This window comes from Saccopteryx bilineata, chromosome 7 (genome assembly GCF_036850765.1).
Source record: "Saccopteryx bilineata isolate mSacBil1 chromosome 7, mSacBil1_pri_phased_curated, whole genome shotgun sequence".
Classification (NCBI taxonomy): domain Eukaryota; kingdom Metazoa; phylum Chordata; class Mammalia; order Chiroptera; family Emballonuridae; genus Saccopteryx; species Saccopteryx bilineata.
This window is the reverse complement of record NC_089496.1, coordinates 74,515,182-74,528,721: the sequence shown is the minus strand read 5'-3', so window position 1 is coordinate 74,528,721 and position 13,540 is coordinate 74,515,182. Positions and strand designations below refer to the sequence as shown.

The 13,540-nt window shown below is 43.4% G+C and overlaps 1 protein-coding gene across 1 annotated transcript in view; it reads left to right on the top strand.

Annotated features, from left to right (window-relative positions):
- The window catches only part of EFL1 (elongation factor like GTPase 1), a 94,693-nt gene that overhangs the window by 3,877 nt on the left and 77,276 nt on the right, over window positions 1-13,540 (top strand). The window contains exons 4-9 of the mRNA XM_066238354.1: window positions 1,246-1,330; window positions 3,984-4,117; window positions 6,624-6,761; window positions 8,638-8,852; window positions 10,767-10,890; window positions 13,258-13,334. Of these exons, the coding sequence (XP_066094451.1) occupies window positions 1,246-1,330; window positions 3,984-4,117; window positions 6,624-6,761; window positions 8,638-8,852; window positions 10,767-10,890; window positions 13,258-13,334 (773 nt within the window). The remainder of the gene's footprint in view (window positions 1-1,245; window positions 1,331-3,983; window positions 4,118-6,623; window positions 6,762-8,637; window positions 8,853-10,766; window positions 10,891-13,257; window positions 13,335-13,540) is intronic.

Genomic DNA, 13,540 nt, shown 5'->3' with positions numbered 1-13,540 from the left:
AATGGCATTTAGTTTAAAAGGTAAGCGTTGGCTCTGGCTGGTTGGCTCAGTGTAGAGCAGGGGTCTCAAACTCAACTCAGCATGTGGGCCACAGAGCAAGATCACAGCTGTTCGGCGGGCCTCTCTAGGTCTACAAAAGGCAACTGTTACACAACACTTTTCTCACTGCAGTTGAAAACAAAAAAAAATCAGTACAACAAGCACAATCGTACATGCAGTTTACTCAGTGTCACAAAACGACCAGAAACTGTAGTTCATATCACAATTGCTGTTAACTAAGCTAATATCTAGCTAGGATGCTAGAGAAATGAAAAATACAAGTATAGGCCCCTAGGCTTACTTAATTTTATCCAAAATATTTTGAACTTCGTGGATTAGTCTGTGGGCCGCACAAAATTGTTCAGCGGGCCGCGAGTTTGAGACCCCTGGTGTAGAGCATTGACCCAGCGTGTGGATGTCCCAGGTTTGATTCCTGGTCAGGGCACACAGAAGAAGTGACCATCTGCTTCTATACCCCTCTCCCTCCCTCTTCTCTCCCTCCCTCCCTCCCTCTCTCTCTCTCTCTCCTCCCACAGCCATGGCTCAATTGGTTTGAGCACATTGGCCCCAAACACCGAGGATGGCTCTGTGGAGCCTCCACCTCAGGTGCTAGAAATAGCTTGGTTGCCAGCATGGCCCCAGATGGTCAGAGCATTGGCCCCCAGACTGGAGTTGTTCAGTGGATCCCAGTTAGGGTGCATGCAGGAGTTTACCTCTCTATCTCGCCTCCTCTCACTTGGAAAAGAACAGGGGAAAAAAGGTAAGCATTTATGTCTGACCAGGCAGTGGTACAGTGGATAGAGCATCAACCTGGGACGTTGAAGACCCAGGTTTGAAACCTCGATCATGGGCTCACCAGCTTGAGGATGGGGTTGCTGGCTTGAGCGTGATCATAGACACGACCCCAAGGTTGCTGGCTTGAGCCCAAAGATCGTTGGCTTGAGCCCAAGATCGCTGGCTTGGCTGCAGCCCCATCCCCACCCCACCCCACCCCAGTCAAGGCACATGTGAGAAAGCAACCAGTGAACAACTAAGGTGCAACTGCAAGTTGATGCTTCTCATCTCTGTCTTCCTGTCTCTCTCTCTCTCTCATTAAGTAAATAAATAAATATAGTAGGCATTTAAAATAAAAGTCCAGAGCATTCCATTTTAATGTTGCATTTTAATTCATTGGGAAGTAAGGATGCATATGTTGCATTGTTACAGTTAAGGTATATGGACAGCAGAGAAGATGAACAGGTGCGAGGCATCACTATGAAATCCAGCGCCATTTCACTGCATTATGCAAAAGGTAAATCAATCTATCTTTAAAGAAAAATAGTTTTGAATATTTTTCATCTTTTCTTTTCCTCTGTTAATTGCATGCCTCAGTTTCTTTGCTTTTTCTTACACAAATTGCATTCTGGCCTCTCCAGGTGATCTGTTGTCAGAGGCAGGCTCTCCAGAACTAGAGGCAGTCAGGGACCTCTGGCTGGCTTGCAGGCAGAAACACTGGCTGCTCATGCCTGCCTGCATCCACCCAGGTGATTGTGTGAATATCTCCAGAAGGAAGGTCAGGAGTCCTAGGACCTTGCTGGCTCAGCCGTAGTGTCCCATTTACTGGCTGGTTCCTTGTTCTGTCCTATGGCCTGTGTATTGGGTTTAGAGTCTTATTCACATGCTGTGGGTTGCCATGATCTTTATAGCTTGTTGTCCCCAAATAAGGATGCCGTTTTGACAGTAACTCTTCTAGGAATTGAAAAAGGCTATTTGGCCAGAGGTTATTGGTAAGTTTTAGGGAAGTTTGGTTTGACCAGCGCTGTGGAAATGGAAGCCTTTCCAAAAATTAAGGTATTAATGTGGGATGAGTAAAGGTCACAATCCCATGACAGGAAGTTTTTCTCAAGGCCCCTGTGAATTAGTGTTTAGCCATCCACTACCAGTGGCATCCTGGCTTGTGAGATGTAATGCATGCCATCTTGAGTGTAGTGGTTAAAGGTATGTTTCTGGAGTTAGATGGGTTTGAACTTTCATTCTACCATTTTGCATTGATTGATCTTAGGCAATTTACCTCAGAATTAGGTTCTAGCTCGATGTCCTGGAGAAAGATATTTAACTTTCTGTGCCCTTGTATTCTGCTCTGCAAAACGGGGCTAATGGTAGTAACTACCACAAAGGGTTGTTGTAAGAAGACATTAAATAAGTCTGTAAAATGCTTAGAACAGTGGCAGACACAAATGGGCAATCCATAGATGTGCTTCCTGGCCTTGGTTGTTGTTTTATCATTATTAGTATCGCTTAGGGCACAAGTCAAGTCATCAAATTGATAAAATTGCATTGGAGAAAATTCTTCAAATGGCCCACAAGTTGTAATATTGAGCCCGGTGATAGTCTGGAGACCACAGAATTTGGGAAGCAGAGTTAGGAGAAGGAGCCAAAGTAAAGTATATATGCAGGTGTTTGAACATTCAAATAATTATTTTGCCTTTAAAAGAGAATCATGTCAAATTAGCAATAAAGGAGGAATAAGTATAGAATTCTAATGAATTATTGTTTTTCTGCATGGTTTACTTATGTTTAATGTGAAGTCTCTATAACATGGAGTAAGCCAGGTGTTCTTGTTTGCCTGGGACTGACATAGGGTTAGTGGGACGTGGGACTTCCGGTGGGAAAAAGAACACATCAGAATGTGTGGTCACCCTTATAACTTTAGCACCTGAGGCAAGGCCTGCTATAAGCTAAATACTTTTGTTTGTTGTGAGAATTAAAGGAAATTGTAGGCCTTGGCCAGTTGGCTCAGCGATAGAGCATTGGCCCAGTGTATGGAAGTCCTGGGTTTGATTCCCAGTCAGGGCACACAGAAAAAGCAACTATCTGCTTCTCCACCCCTCCCCTTCGCCTCTCTCTCTCTCTCTCTCTCTCTCTTTTTCTCTCTTCCTCTTTCACAGCCATGGCTTGAATGGTTTGAGTGAGTGGGCCCTGGGCACTTAGGATGGCTCTATGGCCTTGCCTCAGGTGCTAAATAGCTCGGTTGCTGAGTAACGGAACAGCAGCTTCAGATGGGCAGAACATCCTCTGGTAGGGGCTTGTTGGGTGAATCCTCATCAGGTGTGTGTGGGAGTCTGTCTTACTGCCTCCCGCCTCTCACGTGGTATAAATAAATGAATAAATAAATAAATAAGGTTGTATATGTGATGAGAACATTTTGCACACTGCTCGGCACACATAGTACTCCTTACATTTTTGTAGAATTGACTCTGTGTCTTGATTGAGCAGGTTCACATGTGCTCTTTGAGAATTTGTAGGAAAGTAGTTGGCCAACTACTTTGTGCCTTTTTAAGTTGGCTTTCCTGTTTTAGCCCCTTGGACCAGCTTTCCCTCTCAGCTATTGGTCCCCTTCCCCCCCTTTTTTCTAAACACTGATTTTACAGATCATGGTAGGGGGCAGTGATAAGAAGTAATTGCTTCATTCTAACTGTTCATTGGTTGGTTGTTGTATATGCCTTGACCGGGCAAGCCCAGGGTTTCCAGCCAGTGACCTCAGCATCCAGGTTGGTGCTCTGTCTACTACATTACCACCAGGCCAGGCATTGGTTTCTTTTAGTCTCAACTTCCTAATCTGTAAAATGAATATAGTAATATTTATCTAATACGGTTATTGTCAGAATTCAATAATGTGTGATTAGCACATTAAAAGTGTTTCCTTAGCACAGTACCTATCTCACAGGAGCCTCATAGTAAGTGGTAGCTATTAGAAGAATAAAGTCTTTAACATTTTATATGGAAACTATTTGGAAACAGTAGTTTCATCAATGGGAATTCTAGATTGGGACGACAATTGATTGAGCTTTGGCCTTCTTGAGCTTTACAGTCATTTCTTAGAAGCTTTCTTATTCTAGAATACCCAAAGAAGTGTATTGTATACCTGCACAACTGACAATGTTTGTCCTTAAATTTCATTTCAGGTAATGAGGAGTACCTGATTAATCTGATAGACTCTCCAGGACACGTGGATTTCTCCTCAGAAGTGTCCACAGCTGTTCGCATATGTGATGGGTGCATCATTGTGGTCGATGCTGTGGAAGGAGTCTGTCCGCAGGTAGTGGGCTGTGATGTGAAAATACTTAATTGGTTAAGGACGGTGGGAAAAGGGAGGAACTGGTGCTTGATTATTATGTGCACTTAGACATTTCACTGCCAGAAAGTTGGTTTTACACTTTATATTTAGTAATGTTCCAGTCTGTGATGACGTTAAATCATCCAAGTTTTTAAGGGATTTAAAAAAGTACGACTTTAACTTTAGAAATTTGAAGTGTCTGTAATATCCTGTTATAGAGGGACTCAACAAAAGTGGGAGAAATGTTGGATTTTGAGACAGTATGGTGGTTTCTAATGGAAATGGTTTCCGAGCTGTGAGAGGTTATTGAAAGCAAACTCCTGAGCTGGTTCTCCCCTAGATCAGAGAAATCCTGTCTTGGCTTCTCAGTCTACCATTGTACCTCTACCCACCTACACACACACTGTCCTTGTCCCTTTTTTCTTCCCTCTCCCTTCCTGCTTCCCTCTCCCTTCCTGCTTCCCTCTCCCTTCCTGCTTCCTGCTTCCCTCTCCCTTCCTGCTTCCTGCTTCCCTTTCCCTTCTTGCTTCCCTCTCCCTTCCTGCTTCCTGCTTCCCGCTCCCTTCCTGCTTCCTGCTTCCCGCTCCCTTCCTGCTTCCTGCTTCCCGCTCCCTTCCTGCTTCCCTCTCCCTTCCTGCTTCCCTCTCCCTTCCTGCTTCCCTCTCCCCTCTCCCTTCCTGCTTCCCTCTCCTTTCCTGCTTCCCTCTCCCTTCCTGCTTCCCGCTCCCTTCCTGCTTCCTGCTTCCCACTCCCTTCCTGCTTCCCTCTCCCCTCTCCCTTCCTGCTTCCCTCTCCTTTCCTGCTTCCCTCTCCCTTCCTGCTTCCCTCTCCCCTCTCCCTTCCTGCTTCCCTCTCCTTTCCTGCTTCCCTCTCCTTTCCTGCTTCCCGCTCCCTTCCTGCTTCCCGCTCCCTTCCTGCTTCCCTCTCCCTTCCTGCTTCCCTCTCCCTTCCTGCTTCCCGCTCCCTTCCTGCTTCCTGCTTCCCTCTCCCCTCTCCCTTCCTGCTTCCCTCTCCTTTCCTGCTTCCCTCTCCCTTCCTGCTTCCCTCTCCCTTCCTGCTTCCCTCTCCCTTCCTGTTTTCCTCTCCCTTCCTGCTTCCCTCTCCCTTCCTGCTTCCCTCTCCCTTCCTGCTTCCCTCTCCCTTCCTGCTTCCTGCTTCCCCTCCCTTCCTGCTTCCCTCTCCCTTCCTGCTTCCTGCTTCCCTCTCCCTTCCTGCTTCCTGCTTCCCGCTCCCTTCCTGCTTCCCTCTCCCTTCCTGCTTCCCTCTCCCCTCCTGCTTCCCTCTCCCTTCTTGCTTCCCTCTCCCTTCCTGCTTCCCTCTCCCTTCCTGTTTTCCTCTCCCTTCCTGCTTCCCTCTCCCTTCCTGCTTCCTGCTTCCCTCTCTCTTCCTGCTTCCCTCTCCCTTCCTGCTTCCCTCTCCCTTCCTGCTTCCCTCTCCCTTCCTGATTCCTGCTTCCCTCTCCCTTCCTGCTTCCCTCTCCCTTCCTGTTTTCCTCTCCGTTCCTGTTTCCCTCTCCCTTCCTGTTTCCCTCTGCCTTTCTTCCCTCTCTTTTCCTGCTTCCCTTTCCCTTCCTGCTTCCTTCTCCTGCTTCCCTTTCCCTTCCTGCTTCCTTCTCCCTTCTTTCTTCCCTCTCCCATGCTTTCATATCCTTAATCTAGTGTTTCTCCTCCATCAGAGTTGGAGAAGTTCACCCCAAGGCCAGTGTGAACATTTAGCTCTGGTGGGCGTGGAGTTCGAAGTGGTTATCTAATCTCAGTTCTTTTCATATGTATTTTTTCTTGAAACCTTATGTTTTATCTTAAAATGTTGTCACCTTATATCCTACTTCTTAATATACCCTTGTTTGTTTTAATGTTTATACTATTTTATAGAAAGAATAATAAAAGGTTTAAATTACTCAAATGGAGGAAAGTTGATACTTCTAAGATGTACTGTAATTGTCCTATAACTTCCCTTCTGATTTCCCCTATGGGCACAGGTACCTCAGCTTGAGAAGCACAGTTTTCATCCGTGTGTAGTGTCTTAGGTATCCTGACAAGATAAGTAAAGTAACATACCTGGCTTTAGAATAGCAGAATAGTGGTTAATGCTAAGAGCTGCAATTATGGTCAGTAAGGTGTACAGAGGGACTCCTGGGAGAATGTTGCTTTTTGACCTGTGTGTTGGTAACATAACTGTTTTATATTTATTCAGTAAACTCCTCATGTTTGTAAAATTCCACCAAACTCCTTGCTGTTGTTTACACATTGTAATTTATCCATCATAAGTAAATTGTCAGTTCTGTGAAGGCAAGGACAGTCTCTGGTCTGTAATCCTTTGCTGATGTGTCCTGTACTGTGTGAATGTCTCGTGAGCACCTGTGTCTGACTGGCCTGGTCTGAGTTGTGGTAAAGGAGTATAGAAATGAGCTGGTTGTTAATCAGGATTTTTAATGTGTTTTAATTATTTCAAATCATGAGTTTTATATTTTCCTTTCTGTTTTATTCAGACACAGGCAGTTCTTCGACAGGCCTGGCTCGAAAACATCCGTCCGGTTTTAGTGATCAATAAGATAGATCGCTTGATAGTGGAACTGAAATTCACCCCACAGGAGGCCTATTCTCATCTCAAGAATATTTTAGAACAGGTATTTTATTCTGTACTGCAGTGTTTTTTTTTAAAAATAAGGGCTCAGAGAAGAGTTGTAAGGCAGTTGCTACGTTGAATATGAAGTTTTGCTACAGAGAATTTACTTATTTAGAACTTTTCCACTTAAGTTTCACCTATGTTGGGATTATCATACTACACAGAGGCAACCGCACAAGCTTCCTGTCAGGAGTCCCCTCGTTCTTCAAGCATCCTTGAGCATAAAGCTTGGACAATTGGTTTTAATGCTCTCTCATTTAAAATATTGTTAAAATCTTTCAAAGGGAATCAATATTAGGAGGTTCTTTGGTTTTTTTATGACTGTGTTTGTTTGTTTGTAGCAAGAGAGAGACAGAGACAGTAGAGGAGAGAGATGAGAAGTATCAACTCATAGTTATGTCCCTTTAGTTATTCATTGATTGCTTCTCATTCATACATGCTTTGACCAGGAGGCTCTAGCCAAACCAGAAATCTTAGGCTTCAAGCCAACGACCTTTGGGCTCAAGCCATTGACCATGGGATTATGTCAGTAATCCCACGCTCAAGGGGCAATCTCACACTCAACTTGATAAACCAGCACTCAAGCCGGCAAACCTGCACTTAAGCCAGCTACTTCAGGGTTTCGAACCTGGGACGTCAGCATCGCAGGTCAACACTGTCTCCACTGTGCTACCATCAGTTAGGTTATGACCTGTCTTGAGGTGAAATTTTATCCGAGCACTCATTTATTTTATTCAGCAAACATTTACATAGTTACATGTTTAATAAAAGAATTCTTGAATGTCCATCATGTACTGCAGGTTGTGAATGTAATGACAGACATGTCAGAGTTTGTATTTTCAAAGATCTCACAGTGTGGAGGTGGAAACAGACCATTAAAAAGAGATATTTGGAAAACGATGAAATAAGCCCTGGTGTGATTTAAGAGTACAAGTGAGGGCTGCTTCACCCAGATTGGGCTCAGAGGGAGAGAGTGTTAGGAAAAGTTTCACAACAGAAGCTTTGAGATCAAAGGAAGATAGTATTTGCCAAGTAGAGAATTGTAGCAGGAGCATTTGAGAGAGAAGGAATAGGATGTATAGTCACAAAGGCTAGAAAAAGCATAGTACAGAGTTTTATTCAAAGAAGCACAGATTTTGTTATTCCTGAAATATCAGATCATGTTACGCAGAAAGGAATATAGGGCTTAGATTATGTGAACCTTGTATGTTGTGCATACAAGAGGTTTGAACTTTCTTTTTCAAGACAGTGGAGCACCATTGGGGAGACCAGCTTGAGAACATTTGTGAAGGGAGGGAACGTAGAGGGTGGAGCAGTAAACCGGAATGGATCAGTGGATCTGGCTCCCTGATGAGATGGACAGGGACGGGTCTAGGGGAAGTACTTCTGCCTGTGGTGGGGCGTAAGAAAAGGTAGGAAATTTTCTGAGGTAGGAAATAAGATTGCTTACTTGAGAATAAAAATAGTTGGGAGTTAGAGGTTGGGAAGAAGGCCTGAGGAGAATGCTGAGAAGTTCAAATAGCTGATGTGAGAAATGGCCAGGGTTGCAAACTAGGATCGTTGGGGGTTGGAAACCATGAGCTTCTAATCTCACTAGGCCTCAGTCCTAAAAATAAATTAAAGATATGACACATTAGTGTTTGCATTAAAATAATCACAAAAATAACCTTTCAAAAGCCTTACAATTTAGTTTTGCTGGGTTTAGAAAGAATGGGTTGATAACATGGCAGTTATCTATCATTATAAATTTCAACTTAATATGAGCCCATACAGACTGATGGGTGATTCTAGGGTTAAGCTGTGTTGGTCATGGGGTCTCCTATCAGGGGCAAGCTAAGCATCTGAATGATATTCTGCCATTTCACCGTCTCTCCTAGATTAATGCGCTCACAGGAACTCTCTTTACTTCTAAAGTTCTAGAAGAAAGAGCAGAGAGAGAGAGTGAATCCCAGGGAAACCCAAATTCTGACCCAGGAGAGCAAGTGTATGACTGGAGCACTGGCTTGGAGGACACAGATGACTCTCACCTTTACTTCTCTCCAGAACAGGGGAATGTGGTGTTTACAAGTGCGATCGATGGGTGGGGCTTTGGGTAAGTTCATTTGCATCTAATTAAACCTGTGGATTTTACACATAACTGATTTTTTACACTGAATTTTTTATCTTGAAGTCATTGTAAATGGACTACAGTTATAAGAAAGAATACAGAGTTCTCTTTTTACTGATCCCTGGAGTGGGCAGCAAGACAGAATCGGTTTTCTTCTTGAGGGATGAACAGTCTGCCCAGTGAATGTCTGCCATTGAGGTTGTCTCCTCACTTGTGGTGTAGTGAGTAATGTGGGGGCGACCAGGACTGCTCCTTTCAGCCCTCCATATTGGGAAAGCTGTAGGTCTACGGAGTGAAGTAAGAATTTGTGGAGACAGGTTCCCTCCTTCAGAAAGACACAAAATTTTCCAATTAATAACTGTGGGAAATACAGCTTTTCTAGAGTGAATTACTTTGTAAGTAATGGACACTTGAGGCCAGCTCTAGAATGTCGGTAGTCTGTAACTATATAATTTAAATTTTGATTCTTGATTGGCTGTTTTGTCTCTCTGCCCTCAGTGAGAGGGGACATAGATATTTATCTTTAGCTGTTTCTTAAAGTGTCTGCTTTTGTTTTTACACTCCTGCCTGATGCTCTTCACATTCCTGGTTCTACCATAATCATTAACTTCCACTCCCCAGCTTATCGCTCCCACCAGGCTACCAGTGTCCTGAGCGAGGACCAGCTCCTTGGACCAGGTTGTGGTCATGCTGGATTCCAGCGGTACCACTACTGACCGGCCTGGGACGCAGTGTCTGAGTGTGTTCACTTTGAGTTCCTCCTGCAGAGGGTAAAACAGCAGCATCTTTTAAGATGCAGGTACTGTGAGAGTTGGACTTAAACTTTAGATTGAACATACAGTTCCCTGCAGAAAAGAGATTTTTGTTCTAGGTTCTTTAACCAGACATTGCACACACTGTAAACAGCACCCTGACTTGTCAGGTGATTCCTCTCGCATGGCTGAGAGCAAAGCTAGTGCTGATGGGTTTCTCTAAGGGCCGAGGAGAGTTAAGTGTGTGTGTGTTTTCTGTTTAATCCAGGGTGCTAGAAACCCCTTTTTGGCCAGTTCTGGCTGTGAAGTTCATTTTCTTTGTAAGCAATAGTCACCGATAGCAGGGAAGGGCTGATACAGTTTTTGTCGGCATAGTTGGGACAGGCAGCTAGAGCCTGTATTTCCTTGGCTGTTGTCCTCCAACCCCATTTTACACGTGCAGAATTTAAAAAGAGCTATAGCGTGAATTCTGATTCATGTGAGTGTATTCAAAATACATGTGAGTGTATTCAAAATTGGGCAAGAATATGGACTTTAGCGCCAGACTGCTTGGGCTTGAATCCCAACCTCACTTACTATGTATGTAGTATCTCTGCTTCTTTATCCTTTTCTGTAAAAAGGGAGAGGTAATTAGTACCTGCCTCCTAGGAGAATTCAAATGTTTACATTTGGCAATACATTTGAAGCACTTTGAATAGAACCTGGCACAGGAAAACTTGAATGTTAGCTATACAGGCATCCTCGGATTACGACACAATTTCGTTCGTATGACAGTGACGTAACCCAAATTTTGGTGTAATTCGAAACACACTCTAGCCTAATTCAAACAGAACACTTGCACTTTTAACAGTCCAAAATAGTGTACATAAGTATACTGGGGAGTGCCAACTCTCACTCATATGCCGTGTTACTGTGTATTTTTTTACTGCGTGCAACCAAACTAGTTCGTCCACGTAGTCAGTAACTACGACACTAATGGCATGAGGTGAAACACTCACGTCACAGTTTTGTTTTGTTTTTTAGTTTTTATGGGAGTGAGCATCATGAACCTGAAATATCATATGTCGAGATTGTCCTAACCCAAAACTCGAGGACCCCCTGTACTCATACTTGTTACTAACAACCTAAACACTTGCTTTTCTTTCAGAATTGAGCACTTTGCCAAGATCTACAGTCAAAAAATTGGCATAAAAGAGGAAGTTCTTTTGAAAACATTGTGGGGTGATTATTATATAAATATGAAGGCTAAGAAGATTATGAAGGTTGATCAGGTAATGTGGTGTATGTCCCTTTTGAATGTTGGTTACTTTCTGCCCTAAGAGAACCTGTACTGTAACACCTTTCATCAGTGTCATTTGGTTTTGATTTATGTGGTGTCAGTTCATGAAGGATTTTTCATTTTATATATTTGGTTAAAGCTTGTGAATCTTCAAGTATTGTTTAGAATTCTTTATATATAGGGAAGAAAGAATTGCTGCTTTTTCTTTTCCTAGAGGAGAAAATTCTCCAATCCTGGTCATTTGAAGGTATGTATATATTATACATCATGCATTTGTGTGACCCCCTTTACTATGGGGAGACATCTCTTTCATACACCTCTGTGTGGCCGACACTGTATTATTTCTAGTCTCAGCAGAGGCCTTCCCTCATCAAATCCAGTCACCATGAGTACCGATGGGAGAAGCAGGTGCTCCCTGGAACCCTGCCTTTGTAGACAGAGGTGGTGCAGGACTGCTGGGTCACATGCCTCAAAGTTTTCTTTTTTTTAGAGAGAGACAGAGGAGAGGGAAGATCGAGAAGCATTCATTTGGTATTCTACTTAGTTGCGCACTCATTCATTGCTTCCTGTCCCTGACAAAAGTGATTGAACCTTGGTGTTTTGGGATGACTAACCGACTGAGCTAATCAGCCAGGGCCAAAGTTTCCTTTTCTTGAAGCTTCTTTATCAGTGTAAAATTCAGGGTTTTATAAATTTGTTTTTATTGAAGAGCATATATATTCTTTTTAGAAAGTACTCATAAAGGCACAGGAAAAAACAAAAATCAGAAGACAGCACTGTGGTTTCAATTATTTTCATTCTTTTGGATAGATATATACATCCCCCAGTTGAGATTACACTGTTTATATAATGTTGTAGGTGCCTTTTTGCTTGACATTATGTCTAAAAAAAAAGAGAGAAAGCATTGTAAACATTTCCCCTTGCTTTTAAAATCTTTTAATAAACAGTATATTTTAAAAAGGGCCAGTGCAGTGAAGTGGGAAAGAGAATAGTTTGAGAGTCTGACTTTGTGTTTGAATCTCGGCTCCAGCACTTACCAGCTCTGTGGCCTGCACCTCAGTTTTTTCATCTGTAAAAGGAGGTAGGGTGGGCATGATGATTACATGACATCATCTAGGAAAAGCCTCGAAAACAATTCCTGTCACATCAGTACCCTGTTATTATTCTGTGCTGTGAGTGCACCATCATTTATTTAAGATTGGACATCGTTTCTATTTCTAGTTTTCAAATGTTTTGATATAAGTAAAGGTATGGTGGACATCTTTGCATGTATTTCTGTCTTCGTGATGACTTTTCTTTTTAAACAAGTGTTCAGAGGTAATGAATTAATTTCCTTATACCCTGCTTCTACCTTTTCAGAAAGGAGGCCTCAGTTTATAGTCCATCAGATGTATGTGTGAGAGGATGCAATTATTTTGCATGGTGTGATAAGAAAAATGGTAGATTGTTTAGTTTTCAATTTCCTTTTCCTTGATGATGATTTTTTATGTTTAAGAAGATTCTTTAGGCCCTGGCCTGTTAGCTCAGTTGGTTAAGAGCAGGCATCCCCAAACTATGGCCCGAGGGCTGCATGCGGCCCCCTGAGGCCATTTATCCGGCCCCCTGCCACACTTCTGGAAGGGGCACCTCTTTCATTGGTGGTGAGAGGAGCACTGTATGTGGCAGCCCTCCAACGGTCTGAGGGACAGTGAACTGGCCCCCTGTGTAAAAAGTTTGGGGACCCCTGGTTAAGAGTGTCACCCTGAAATGTCAAGGTGTGGGTTTGATCCCCGGTCAGGGCACACATGGGAAGCAACCAATGAATGTATGACTAAGTGTGACAACAAATGAATGCTTCCCTTCCCCCCTCCCCTCTCTCTCCCTTCCTCTCTCTGTCTTTCAGAAAATCAATCAATCAGTCAATAAATTAAGCCCTGGTCAAATAGCTCGGTTGCTTGAAGGGTCATCCTGGAGCATGGAAGTTGGTGGTTTGAGTCCCTGGTCAGGGCACAGGCAGGAGCATCTTGACGTTCCTGTCTCTCTCCCCTTGCCTCTAAAAAATCAGGTTTTTTTAGCACGAAGTTCATGGGAGGGCCTGCACATGCAGAGTCAAGTTGTCACTCTCGGCTTGGGTGTTATGTGTTTTTTTAGGACAGTAGTGGGCAGCCACAGTGATATGTCCCCCAAAGGTCTCATTGTTTGTGACGTCCATAGTCCCCAGAGGAACAGTGTATTTTTATAACTACTTTCCTAGAATTTTACTAGAATAAGTATTTTCTAGTAAAAATGAGACTTGCTGATAATACAACATGTCAAGAGTCAATATTTAAGATGCCTGTTAAAGACTCAGAAACCTAAGCTTATGTATTCTTTTTTGCAGGCAAAGGGGAAGAAACCGTTATTTGTGCAGTTAATCCTGGAAAATATATGGAGTTTGTATGATGCTGTCTTGAAAAGGTGAGACTGTTATAAAAATGTTTATCTTTGGGCAGTAGGATCTGTCTCACTTTCCAGTTTGTTGAGTCACACTTGGGAAAGCTGAGATAAATGGAGAGAGCGAAGAGGGCCCGTCCAGCTGAGGCGATTCCAGGCGTGGGGACAACTTAAAGGAGTATGTGTGACCCAGGTCGGGTCACAGAAGGGACAGTACAGAAGTATTTCAT